Below are 12,702 nucleotides of genomic sequence, written 5' to 3'. Positions count from 1 at the left end.
TACACAGTGCAAGTTTTGATGTTATTCAGTTGTATAAAACCAAACTGCATAAAAAAGTATAGAGCTACAATTAATAGATTAGTCGATTGAAAGGAATCGCCACCTATTTTAATAATCGATTAATCATTTTGAGTCATTTTTTAAAGAAAAATGTTAAAATTAAAATATGCAAAAATGCAAAAATTATCTGGTTCCAGCTACGCAAATCTGAATATTTTCTGATTTCTTTAGTCTTATATGACATTGAACGGAATATCTTTAGGTTATGGACTGTTGTTCTGGATAACAGGGAACATTTTCTGACATTCTATAGCCCAAATGATTAATCGATTAATCAAGAAAATAATCAACAGATTAATTTATAATGAAAATAATCATTAGTTGCAGCCATAAGAAGGTGTCATGTGTACGTCAAACAAGGACAAAAAGCCGTCTGGATCTCAAGATGAACTTCCCCTACATGTTTTATTGTTTAAAATATGTGTGATATAATATTTTACTGTTGTAGAATGGGAAACAAATAATTCAGTTAACATTTCCTCCATTTCCACTGGAGGCTCGATTCATCACTGAGCTAAACAGACCTGCTTTAAAAATCAAACAAAACACAGAGAAGAGATCAAACTGTGCAACATCACTCTTTTCTAATTTATTGTATTGTTGAGAAATCTAAAAAAGAAAACCTAATCTAGTGTTTGAAAGTCTCTAATATCTCAGTGTGTGTTTGTGTTCAGGTTACATGCTGATCGGCAGCGATGTGAAGCTGAACAGCCCGATGTCGCTGGTCGGTCAGGCCCTGGCAGAGATCCTCCAGTACCCAGAGAGAGCCAGAGACGCCCTCAGAGTGCTTTTACACCTGGTGAGACATTATTAACAACGTGACTGTTCATATGAGCCTGGACTAGAGCTGCAACCATCGATTATCAATAATCGATTGATTGTTTTAAAGCAAAAATGTCAAATATTAACTGCTTCCAGCTTCTTAAATGTGAGGATTTTATGTTTTTATTTGTCATATATGATAATAAACTGAATATATTTGGGTTTTGGACCGTTAGTTGAATATAATGTTATCACAGGCAACTATAACACATTTTATCACTTGATCTGGAAAATCCTTGACAGATTGATCGATAATGAGCATAATCATTAGTTGCAGACAGAGTCTGAACCTCCATCATAATTTATTTAACACTTGAGATGAATTTGAACCTCAGAGTCACATCAGCCAAATCTCCATCAACAAACCTGCTATGAATATGACTTTTAGAGTGATTGCAGCGGCAGTTTTGCATTTTAAATATAAATTTTTAATACAAATGAATATAATCTTTCACAAATATTGAATTTAGTTCCATGTCATGGTTACGTCCATCACTTCATGTCATCTCTGTCCTTCAGCTTCATGATTTACAATCTCCATAAATTGCTTTTTTCAGCAAATGTCCTTCCTTCTCATCTTCTGCTGGTTTTGATGCATCACTTTCCCTCTATCTACTGAAAAAAAAGTATACTTTCAAAAATCAATACAAATGTGGTTCAGCATATGATGAGCTCCATCAATCAGTTCTCCATCGGACCATGTTGCTAAGTGGTCCAGCCTGAAATCTCCAAAATGTTACAAATGGAAGTTCAGGGCGCATCAGAAAATCCTGCAGTGTTTTAGTCTCAGGCTATAAACTGCTTTTGTGTCCTACTTACATTTATGTGCCTCTTTGTTTCTTAATAATAATAATTCAAATATGGATGTGTTGCATATTTTGTTTTTCAGAATAACCAGGACGTTATTTGATGTGAATAATTGCTTTCAAGATTTATAATGCATTATAAATATGAAGAATTTAGGTTCGCTTTGAGAAATCCTGTTAGAAAATGAGTTTAATTAGAGGATTTTCATTCTTAAGATGTCAAATAATACAACAGAAACACAACTAACCAGTAAAATCATCTGTGAGCTTCTTGGTGAAACTGACAACTGCAGCCTCATAATCACTAAATGAAGTTCAGCAACAAACTTTTTACTCAAGAAACAACTGAACTTTGATGCACAGACATCACTGGGATTACCATAACAATATAGATAAAACTAATTGTGATAGCAGCTCATTTTGCTTGTAAGGACCAGGAGTATTACAATACAATACAATACGATAAACTTTATTGTCTTGGACTCTGTAGCTGCACCATGAATGCCTTGACGGCCACAATGACACAAACAATACAACCTCCGCCATACCAACACCAACAATTACATAACATGACAATATTGCACATAACCCGTAACGTAACTCATGCATATTGCCATATTGCATGCATCCCATAACATAATACATACATACACCTCATAAAAAATTAATGCCAAAAGATCACCAGAGTAAAAGCACTGTAAGGATTATTAAAAATTATTGCACAAACTTTGGCCTCAAGCAGCATTGTAAAGAAATGTAATGGAGGTTGGAACAAATTAATTCTTAAAACGGTTGAGTTTGCAGTGAGGGAGTCTGTATCGTCTGCCCGAGGGTAGGAGGTTATACTCTGAATGAAGGATGTATTAATATGTTGATTGACGATGAGATAAACTAATCAGTTCAAATGGAAGCATCAGTTAAACACTGGCTGGGATGCTAGTTTTCCACTGGTACTGATGGGTTTTTAATTGGGTCTCTTTCTCTTTTCTCCAGGTTGAAAAGTCTCTGCAGCGGATTCAGAGCGGCCAGTGTAACCCGATGTACACGTCACAACAAAGCGTAGAGAATAAGGTCTGTGTGTCTTCCTGTATCTTTATCCTCATATATCAACCTTTATGTCTTCTCCACTCATGTCCTCTCTCCTCTCTCCTCTCAGGTCGGCGGGGTGCCCGGGTGGCAGGCCCTCCTGTCTGCGGTGGGTTTCCGGTTGGACTTCTCTGGTAGCGGCGCCGGTCTCCCCGCGGCGGTTTTCTTCCCCACATCGGATCCCGGAGACCGACTGCAGCAGTGCAGCACAACTCTACAGTCCCTGCTCGGTACCACAGCTGTTCAATTATTCATGATGTCTCTCATGTCAGTCACAGTGACAGAATAACATGTTCTGTCCCTGCAGGATCTGAGAGCAATAGGTTCTCCCATGAAACAGCATTTATTTTGTGTATATTTCATCAGCTACAGAATAATACACAATTTATTCAGAAAGGAGAGACTTCCAAAACCTCCCAGTAGAGGCCGATTATGAAATCCGTTTCTCAGGGATCCTCCGATGTGACAAGTTCACAGCTAAGATCAGCAAATGATCCTTTTAATTCTCTATGGTTGTATTATAAAGGGTCAGTTTTCCCTCCTTACAAAAACCATATTGGGTTTGTTGTTTGTCCCAACAGACACACTTGCAGTCTTGAGCACATAAGTTTGTGTTTATGTGCAAGTCCCACATAAGTCCCCATAAGGACATAAGAAGTTAATTATATTACTGCTCTCAGCTGTCATCAGATTTTAACTGTTGGTTGACTAACTTTGTTAGTGGGGATTGAACAAAAACAGCAAAGCATCTGAGCTCAACTGAATTATGTTTTGGTGTTTTTACGAGCCACAGAATTTCCTTATAAATGAACAAAGCTTGTCCCAATAAGCTCTGATAAACCTCCACACATTTGCATTTTTAACGGGACACTGTTGGCATTAACTAGCAATTTGTAACACAAGTAGAGACTTGACTGCTCTCAAATACCAAGTGTGGGTATTTGGACAGATACATTATCTGAGGCCCTGCTTACACCTGGCATTAACATGTGTCTCCACATGTGTCCTGAGTGACCACTTGTGATCGGATCTCACTTCCCCGCTCTTTATGCAAACGCTGCATCAGAGTATATACAGAGACACATATACAGAGTTATATGCAGAGATCTCCCCACAGCTGCCTCCATTGAGAGACGCTGTGCGCATTTACACAGCAGCGTAACTTCATTGATTATTTAAATCTCCGACATGCTGACAGGATCGGTCGGGATCTAATGTTAATTCTGTGTTTTTCTACACATCCAACAGGTCGCCTGTTACACACACAGTCCTGAGCTCATTATGTCGAGCAGTGCAGCAAAACTAAAAAACTGTAGTTATCGACTAGACAGGACAGAGGAAACTACTCAGCCGTGTTTAGCCTCTGAATATTTTTTTATACAAACAAATGAAAAATAAGATATTTGCCGATTTTGGTTTAATTTCTATTCCAATTGTCGATTTGAAGAGGGAACCCAGTTAGGGAAATGGGAAAAACAAGAAAAAACGAAAATCCGAAAATCCTGAATGCGTCCTGGGTGCGTTTACACCTGTATTTAGAGCTGTCCACGTGTGATCAGATCACCCGAGACGCATGTTAATACCGGGTGTAAACAGGGCCTGAGTTTGTTAGATCATTTTGGTTCAACAAAGAGATTTAATGGATTTTTTCTTTAAACTAATAATCAAGATGCAAAATCTCTGCTTGAAGATCTAATTTAACCTCCTGTGTGTCCTCAGGTCTTACTCCTCCAGCTCTGCAGGCTCTCTGTAAACTGGTCACAGCATCTGAGGCCGGAGAGCAGCTCATTCATAAGGTACTGACATGTTTGTGTAGTAACGGCACCGTTGTTCATGCCAGTGGTGGAAGAAGCATTCAGATCCTTTATTTAAGTAAAAGTACCAATGCAACAATGTTCAGATACTCCATTACAAGTAAAAGTCCTGCATTCAAAATCCTACCACAGTAAAAGTACATAAGTATTATGAGCTTGATGTAGTTAAAGTATTGCAGTAAAAGTAGTGGTTTGGTCCCTCTGACTCATATATTATTATATATGACATCATTAGATTATTAATAGTGAAGCATCAGTGTTAGAGCAGCATGTTACTGTTGTAGCTGCTGGAGGTGGAGCTAGTTTCAACTACTTTATATACAGTTAGCTAGTTTAGTCCAGTGGTTCCCAACCTAGGGGTTGGGCCCCTCCAAAGGGTCAGCAGATAAATCTGAGGGGTCGTGAGATGACCAATGGAGTAGAAATGAAGAAAAAGATAAACACACACACACATTTGTTTTCGTTAAGTCCCCCTATTCAGTAGTTATAAGCAGTATATAAACCTTTAATAAATGGTTTAACGCACTATAATTTTGTCACAAGCAGTTATAAGGACATTTTTAAATGTTTAGTGTTGGTCAGCAATTATACGTTTGTATTTTACTATATTGTCATTCATTATCTGTTTATACAGCAGCAAACACTTCTGAGTGTCCACAGGAGGAATTATAGTTGTTGACAAATACATTAATACACACTTATATCTGCCAACAACTACATTATAGTGTGTAATAAACCATTTATTAACTGTTTATATACTGCTTATAAATACTAGATAGCTTGGATATTTTGAGAGGGGAAATTTCTCTTTGGTGGAACTGCTGACAAATCATAGACATCTAAAACAAGAAGTCCCAACTAGACTGTGAAGGGTCACAAGCCAAAAGGGTTGGGAAACATGTCTTGTATTTTATAAGTTTATCATTCATTTTTTTTACTGTAAAATTTTAATCTGAAAAATAACTAGTTACTACAGCTGTACGATAAATGTAGTGGAGTAAAAAGTACAATGTTTCCCTCTGAAATATTGTAGAGTTGAAGTATAAAGTAGCATAAAATGGAAATACTCAAGTAACGTACAAGTACCTCAAAGTTGTACTTTAGTAAACGTACTTAGTTACTTTCCACCACTGGTTCATGCCAACATATTCACGTCTGAGTGATGCATGTGTGTTGTTGCCTTCACTTGTTGTCTTACTGTGGATCTGAAATGACCATCAGACGTTTTGTATTGTCTCACTCCAGAAAAATGAACACACCACTTCATTTTTTGCTATCATTTTTTTTCCTTTCCAGCTGTTTGTGACCGTGTTGTAATGATAATAATATTAAAAATGACTATAACAATAATAATAACATTTATTTATATAGCACTTATCAGAATCAGCAATTTAAAAAGTGCTTTATAAAGGGGCAGATGTGAGGCGATAAGTGAAAGTAGTGAAAAATAGAGAAAAGAGTAAGAAATACATGTAGACACACAACCTCACACAGATGCACATGTCAGCTATGTTAGATGGTATTATAAGAAAGCCTCTCGATAAAAATGCTTACATAACTCTTTGCAAGTCATAGTTGTTGGGTTTTTTTTACAATTTGCATGACCTCTGAGGTTCCTCATACCATATAGGTATCATCAACATAAGCAAGTCATCTTTCATGCATGACTGGGTTTGCAGTGACTCATATAAACCTCTAAAGTTCTGTTTCCTCTTTTCTCAAACCCACCTCACAAAGGCGGTTAAAAGCATGGTGGGAATGGTAAGTGTTTCATGATGAAATTGCTGACTCAAGTTCAAAGAAAGCGTGAGACTGGTCAGAGTACGCACACGCAGATAAGAACACAAATTTGCTGTACTTAAGTCTAATGTTTTATTTGAAAGATCTTTGTGATGTCAGTGCTACATCAATCTTGCTTTAATGAGAATTTTTTTGACTCAAAGGACTTGTTTTTTGCTCAGTAGTTGTACCATGATATGAAAACTGGAGAATAGATACTGGACTTCCTCTGGTTCACTCACCAAAGAGAGTTAGAAATTAGTCAGAAGCAGAAAAGAATCAAATTACTCTGAGCAAGATAAGACTGTAGAATTAAATTTCCAGAATTGTGATAATTTTCCCTTGAAATTTTAAACTTCTATGTATACTACAGTAGCTGTTCTCTCTTCTCTCTCTCTCTCTCATCCTTTCTTCCAATCATTATTGCATCTTTCCTCTCCACAGCTTCACCAAGTGCTGGTGCAGTTGCAGTCAGGCGACAAAGAGCAGGACTTTTCACTGGCTCCCATTCAAGTGTCGATAAGCGTGCAGCTGTGGAGGCTTCCAGGCTGCCACGAGTTCCTGGCTGCACTTGGTGAGTCATCAGTACAGAAAACCAAGCTTCACTTTCACTTTTCATACTCAAAGGTTATGGCTGCCGATCTTCTGTATTTTTCTTATTGATAACAAATCTCATGTGCAGAGCTAAACCAACAATGAGTTGATCCACGTACAAGTATTGTGTGTGTATCCAAAGCCTGATATATCTTATTCCTCTATGCCGTAGACCTCCGTTGTTGTACAAAAACTATTAAAAACACTTTAATGAGCCACACCGCTGCACTAGGTGACAAGTTCCAAGAGAGCAGTTACCTTAGTTTCTTTATAAACCACTCCAAAGACTAATAACTAATACAAAAAATATAGAAAATTGCCAGCCAATTGTAATTATAGCCTGTAAATAAAAGTGGTGGAGGAAAAAAGCATAATATTTCCCTCTGAAATGCAGCAAAGTAGAAGTATAAAGTAGCTTATAAAAAGTATATAAAGTAGAAGTATAAAGACGCCTTTGCCGGCGTCCCCAGATGAGCCAACAAATGGTCATCATCCTGGACGAGCCCCCAAATGTTGTGGAAATTTTTGTTGCTCAAGAACCACACAGAGACATAAAGAAAGCATTAAACATTGTTACTTGTTGAGGCAGTTGCAGACACTGTATAATCCATCATACCATCAGTAACAATTATACAAATGTCCAAACACACAGCTTAAAAGAGACTCAAGTACCTCAAAATGGTATCCAAGTTCAGTACTTGAGTAAATGTACTTTACTGTGCCGCTGTCTCTCTCAGGGTTTGACCTGTGTGAGGTGGGTCAGGAGGAGGTCGTGCTGAAGACTGGGAAGCAGGCAAGCAGACGGACGATGCATTTTGCCCTTCAGTCTCTTCTAGCGCTCTTTGGTGAGAATTATGCAAAACTTTAGACTTCAAAACTAAATCCAGTCCCTGAAGTTGGATATTATTTTTCTCAAATGTCAAACCTAATTCTTCAACTCATTCTCTCTCTCTTTTTAGACTCCACAGAGCTTCCCAAGCGGCTGAGCATGGACAGTTCATCATCTCTGGAGTCTCTCTCTTCATCCCAGTCAGCATCCCAGCCACAGTCTTTACCCCTCTCCTTCGGTTGCTACCCACCTCAGCCCTCCTTTTTACCCCCGGTCTGCCCGGACAACCTCTCCTGTGACGCCATCTCTGTCTACAGCCTCAGCTCCCTTGCCTCCTCTCTCAGTTTCCTGTCCCGGCCTGAGCCTGCGGGAAGTGACATCATCAGCCAGCGCTCGCATCAGCAGGAGCTGGAGAGACCTCGCGGAGGAGCGGGTCTCTACGCCTCCCAACGGCATACAGGTGGCCTGTCGAGGCGACTGACCAATCACGCAGGAGGATTAGCGGGAGAGGCGGAGGACGAGGAGTACGAGGGGTACTCCATTATAAGCAGTGAGCCGCTGGGACGAGGCGGTGGGGGATGCGACACGCTGCCTCTTCCTGCAGGACATCGGCAAGGCAGAGGTGGTGCTGGGAGAGGATCCGTCAGGAGTCATGGGTATCCGATCACAGTTTCATCCAAGGGAAGCATTAGCACACCTACATCTCCAATTAAAGCTCCAACGCTGCCTCTAGCTGTTCCTACCAGCCCCAAGCCCAAGCAGGAAATGTAAGTTCAATGCTATTTCTGTAGTCAGGAAGAAATCATTATTGTTGTGCTTTCTGAAACGCACTGGATAGAGGTGGGAAGTGGGAAGAATCGCTGTAAATGTCCATTTTCCAAGTTTTCTTTTGATGATATAATCAAGGTTCCTCAACACTAAAATATGTGAGTCTTCTGGATGAAGACCATCTTATCTGAATCAGAATCAGGTTTATTGCCAAGTAGGTTTGCACATACAAGGAATTTGCCTTTGTGTTGTGATGCCTTTGTCGGCATCCCCAGATGAGCCAACAAATTGTCGTCATCCTGGACGAGCCCCCAAATGTTGTGGATTTTTTTCATCATTGCTCAAGAACCACACAGAGACATAAAGAAAGCATTAAAACATTATTACTTGTTGAAGCAGTTGTTGACCATTAATAACAATTATACAAACGTCCAAACACAAAACAAAAATACAATCATCTTGTATTTTTGGAAAGAGAAAGCATGTTGTTCAGCCAGCCCTTTCTCTAAAGATTGTGAACACAAACCAGACAGTTTTATACCTCTCCAGAAGCAAAGCTGAAAACAGTCAGGTCCCTAAAGGACACTTCCACAAAGTATGGTCATACGATGATCCCACAGAGACCTTATGGTCAATCAATAACTTCAAACAAGGACATCCATCAGCTTTAACTTGTCTAAGTACCTCATGATCCACACAGTCTCTGAAACAGTAGGCTTAAGGCAAAGATATCTCTAGCTAACCCAAGAGGTCAGCAAACAATCCTGAGATAGAAACAGGATCAAGAGTTCAACTAGCCTAGAAGTAGGATTTGTTCATCAACATGTATACCAGAATGACAATGACATTACATCACATTCAGTTGATAATGAGCATTGTTGTCTTGAAAACAACATTTGTAACATATATACAAAAGATTTATAAAATGATAACCTATTATTCAATTTTCTCTCACACCTTACAATCAAAATATACAGAGAAAAGATAGAAAAACACAATTACTAGCTAATTTACATCCAGTACTACACATATTTTCTCCTTATGTGAGATTCATATTTTTTGTACATGGTCCCGGACAAATAGATATAATAAACTAAACTAAATTATCCTTTAATTGTTAAGTAAGTGGTATTAAAACTTGCAGGACATCAAAGCTTCTTGCACATAACATTGGGACACCCAAAGTAACTCTTCCCACTTTGCAACTCTATATATTTTGGACTTTTTGATTTATTATGTCAAGTGGTATAAGTAATAAAAACCACATATCATAGTATGTATAGTCTAAGATAATTTGTAAGGTTTATTCCTAGGTGTTTTTTATATATAAATGGAAATTTAGCTCTTTTTTTCTTAACTTTTTCCAGCTCATCTCCTCAGAGGACGGGCAAAGGGAAGGTCAGCAGCTCTGAGTCGGACCAGTCGAGTACCGAGACAGACAGTACCGTCAAGTCCCAGGAGGAGAGGATGGGTCCTGCGGGACAGCTGGATCCCCAGGAGCTGGCCCAGAAGATCCTGGAGGAGACGCAGAGCCACATGCAAGCTGTGGAGAGCCTGCAGAAAGCAAACATTAGAGGGAAGACACTGAGACGGCCTGAGGGGAGAGAGGAGGCGCACGCCAGACAGACGTCCCTCTCCACTCCCACAACCCCGACTCTGACGCCTACAGGAGGAGCACGAGGGTTTCAGCCCTCTGAGACCAGCGCGTTTAGCAGACCTCCGAGTAGAGCGAGTCTAAAGGCTTGTTCCTCTCCTCTTTCCGTCCGTAGTCCTCTTTCACCGCTCTCCACCTCTGTTTCAACACCTCCCCCGACTCGACCTAAACCTCCATCCCGCTCCTCTTCACTACAGAAGATCAGCTCAGGCTACAACAGCCCCGCTCACTCCTCTCCAGCTTTATCTCACTCTGTGAAGGAGCAGCGTTCACCTTTGCCTGTGGTTTCCCCAGATGTGCATGCACAGCCTAAACTGAAATACCCTACCTCACCTTACACCGCCCACATCTCACCTTCCCACTCTCCTGCTGACAGCGCCCCGTCGCCCGCCCTTTCCTACTCCTCTACAGGGTCCGTTTCAGCCTCCTCCAGCCCTGCAAACACCCCCGAACTCAACCAGTCCAAACAGGATAATAAAGTCCAGGCAATTCATAACTTAAAAACCTTCTGGGCCAACGCTGCCCAGAAACATGAGGTGCCCTGCCCTGCCAGTTTGCTCCGAGGCGGGAATAAAAAAATGAGTACAGTTCAGAAAGATGTTTTGGGTTTGCTGAATCTCTCGCCGAGACACGAGTCCACGAGCAAAGATGTAGAAGGATCTGAGGGTCAGAACACTGGTGACAGACTCAGCGGTCACCAAAAACTGGAGGCTAAACCTCCTCCACCACCTCCACCTTCTAAAGGAGGCGTCAGACTGCACTCTGGGAATGGCTACAAGTTTCTCTCACCTGGACATTTTTTCCCATCTTCTAAATGTTGAGAGTTTGGATATTCCCCCCCCATGCTGTTCCCCACAGCCAATAGGCCAATCCCCTGTTTAATTTGTGTTTTTACTATGACAGAAGCTGCCCATTTGTCAGCAAACCATATTGTAGCAATACCTGCTGAAGATAAGGATAAAGAAGTACTGTTACTGAAGGTGGTGATTTTACATTTTTTGTGAAGGGATGTTACACTAATGTTTTGAATGTGATGACTGTGCCTTCTTCTGGAGAGAGCTGGAAGGAGAAAAAAGACTCGAGGAGTGTTGATTCTCTGGCTTTAATTGTGTTTCAATGACTGACAAGAGAGCATGTGTGTCGATGCCTCCGTGTACACTGAAAATAAACGTTGACTGAATGCCTGTCATCATTACAGAGAAAAGGGGAACATTTTATGTCGACCTAAACGCTCGCTATGTTTGTGTAAGTTGATTAGCTACCTGAATTGGATTTACTGTGTAATAATTATTGTTAAATGTATTTACCAATGCTTATTGTTGTCATTTATTTTGTTACGTAAACTGTGTTTTCCAGTCATTATTACACATTTTATAAAGATGAATAAACCATGGAAGAAGTAATGAAAACCCCTTTTTTGATATTTTTTATGCAGATTTGATGTGTGGTTGTCAGCATGGTACTTCTTGCTGTTCAGTGTTTCAATAACTTTATAATGTACAATTTTTTGCAGCAGTGCCAGACTCCTATTCAGAGACATCTCCATTCTCAGTAAATAAAAATGTTCCCTTTCTTGTCTTGCTTTCATGATATAAATCAATTCTGAAGCGGAAAAAACTATGCACACATTCTTTACACTTATACTCAATAATCATGAAACTGTGAGTCTTAGACCTTATCACATATGAGAAGAAGTAGAGTTTATCTTGATCATGCTCACTCTAACCTAACAGACTTGTACAGTAGATATATATATAGAGCTTTTATTCATATTAAAGTTCTATCCATAGTATATTCGCATTCCCTATAGACACTTGTTTTTCTGTCATGTGATAATCCATAAACTAGAGTCACCATAAAGTCAGTTATTTTCAGCACAGAATGTTCTAATATACATGTTTGTGGCATTCATTCTTATTTTTAGAGAAAGTTTCCCTTGTACTTTACTTGAGTATTTCCATGTGATGCTACTTTATACTTCCACTCCACTACATTTCAGAGGGAAGTATAGTACTTTCTACTCCACTACATTTATTTAACAGCTTTAGTTACTTTTCAGATGAAGATTTGACACAATGGATAATATAACAAGCTTTTAAAATACAACACATTGTTAAAGATGAAACCAGTGGTTTCCAACCTTTTTGGCTTTTGACATCTTACAAAAAGCAGTGTGTAGTCGGGGTCACATTTCACATGTCTATGAGTTGTTAACAGCTCCACCAAATAGTGATTTTTCCCTCTAAACTTCTCACATGCTTTCATTTCAATAAATGTTCAAATGATCCAATATTTCAGCAAAAATCAAAGATTAGAGAAAAAGTCCAAAAACTGAAAACAGATTTGTGAATCAGAACTGCTGTATAAACAGATAATGAATGACAATATAGTAAAACACAATTGTAATAATATAAAATAAGTCATAACGGTTGACAACAAAACCAAATGCTTGTCCTCATACCATGTCCTTATATCTGCTTGTAACTACAT

The 12,702-nt window shown here is 39.4% G+C and overlaps 1 protein-coding gene across 2 annotated transcripts in view; it reads left to right on the top strand.

The window, feature by feature from the left end:
- Nucleotides 1-11,399, top strand: part of ttc28 (tetratricopeptide repeat domain 28) — a 163,298-nt gene extending 151,899 nt beyond the window's left edge. For both annotated transcript variants that reach the window (XM_044333458.1, XM_044333459.1), the window contains 8 exons: nt 735-859; nt 2,682-2,759; nt 2,845-3,004; nt 4,494-4,570; nt 6,812-6,941; nt 7,699-7,806; nt 7,921-8,557; nt 9,926-11,399. In XM_044333458.1, coding sequence (XP_044189393.1) covers nt 735-859; nt 2,682-2,759; nt 2,845-3,004; nt 4,494-4,570; nt 6,812-6,941; nt 7,699-7,806; nt 7,921-8,557; nt 9,926-11,033 — 2,423 coding nt within the window. In that variant the 3' untranslated portion in view covers nt 11,034-11,399. The remainder of the gene's footprint in view (nt 1-734; nt 860-2,681; nt 2,760-2,844; nt 3,005-4,493; nt 4,571-6,811; nt 6,942-7,698; nt 7,807-7,920; nt 8,558-9,925) is intronic.
- The last annotated feature ends 1,303 nt before the right edge of the window (nt 11,400-12,702 follow it).

This window comes from Thunnus albacares, chromosome 18 (genome assembly GCF_914725855.1).
Source record: "Thunnus albacares chromosome 18, fThuAlb1.1, whole genome shotgun sequence".
NCBI classification, from domain to species: Eukaryota; Metazoa; Chordata; class Actinopteri; order Scombriformes; family Scombridae; genus Thunnus; species Thunnus albacares.
Note: the sequence above shows the minus strand (reverse complement) of the source record. Positions and strands in the feature narration are given on the sequence as shown.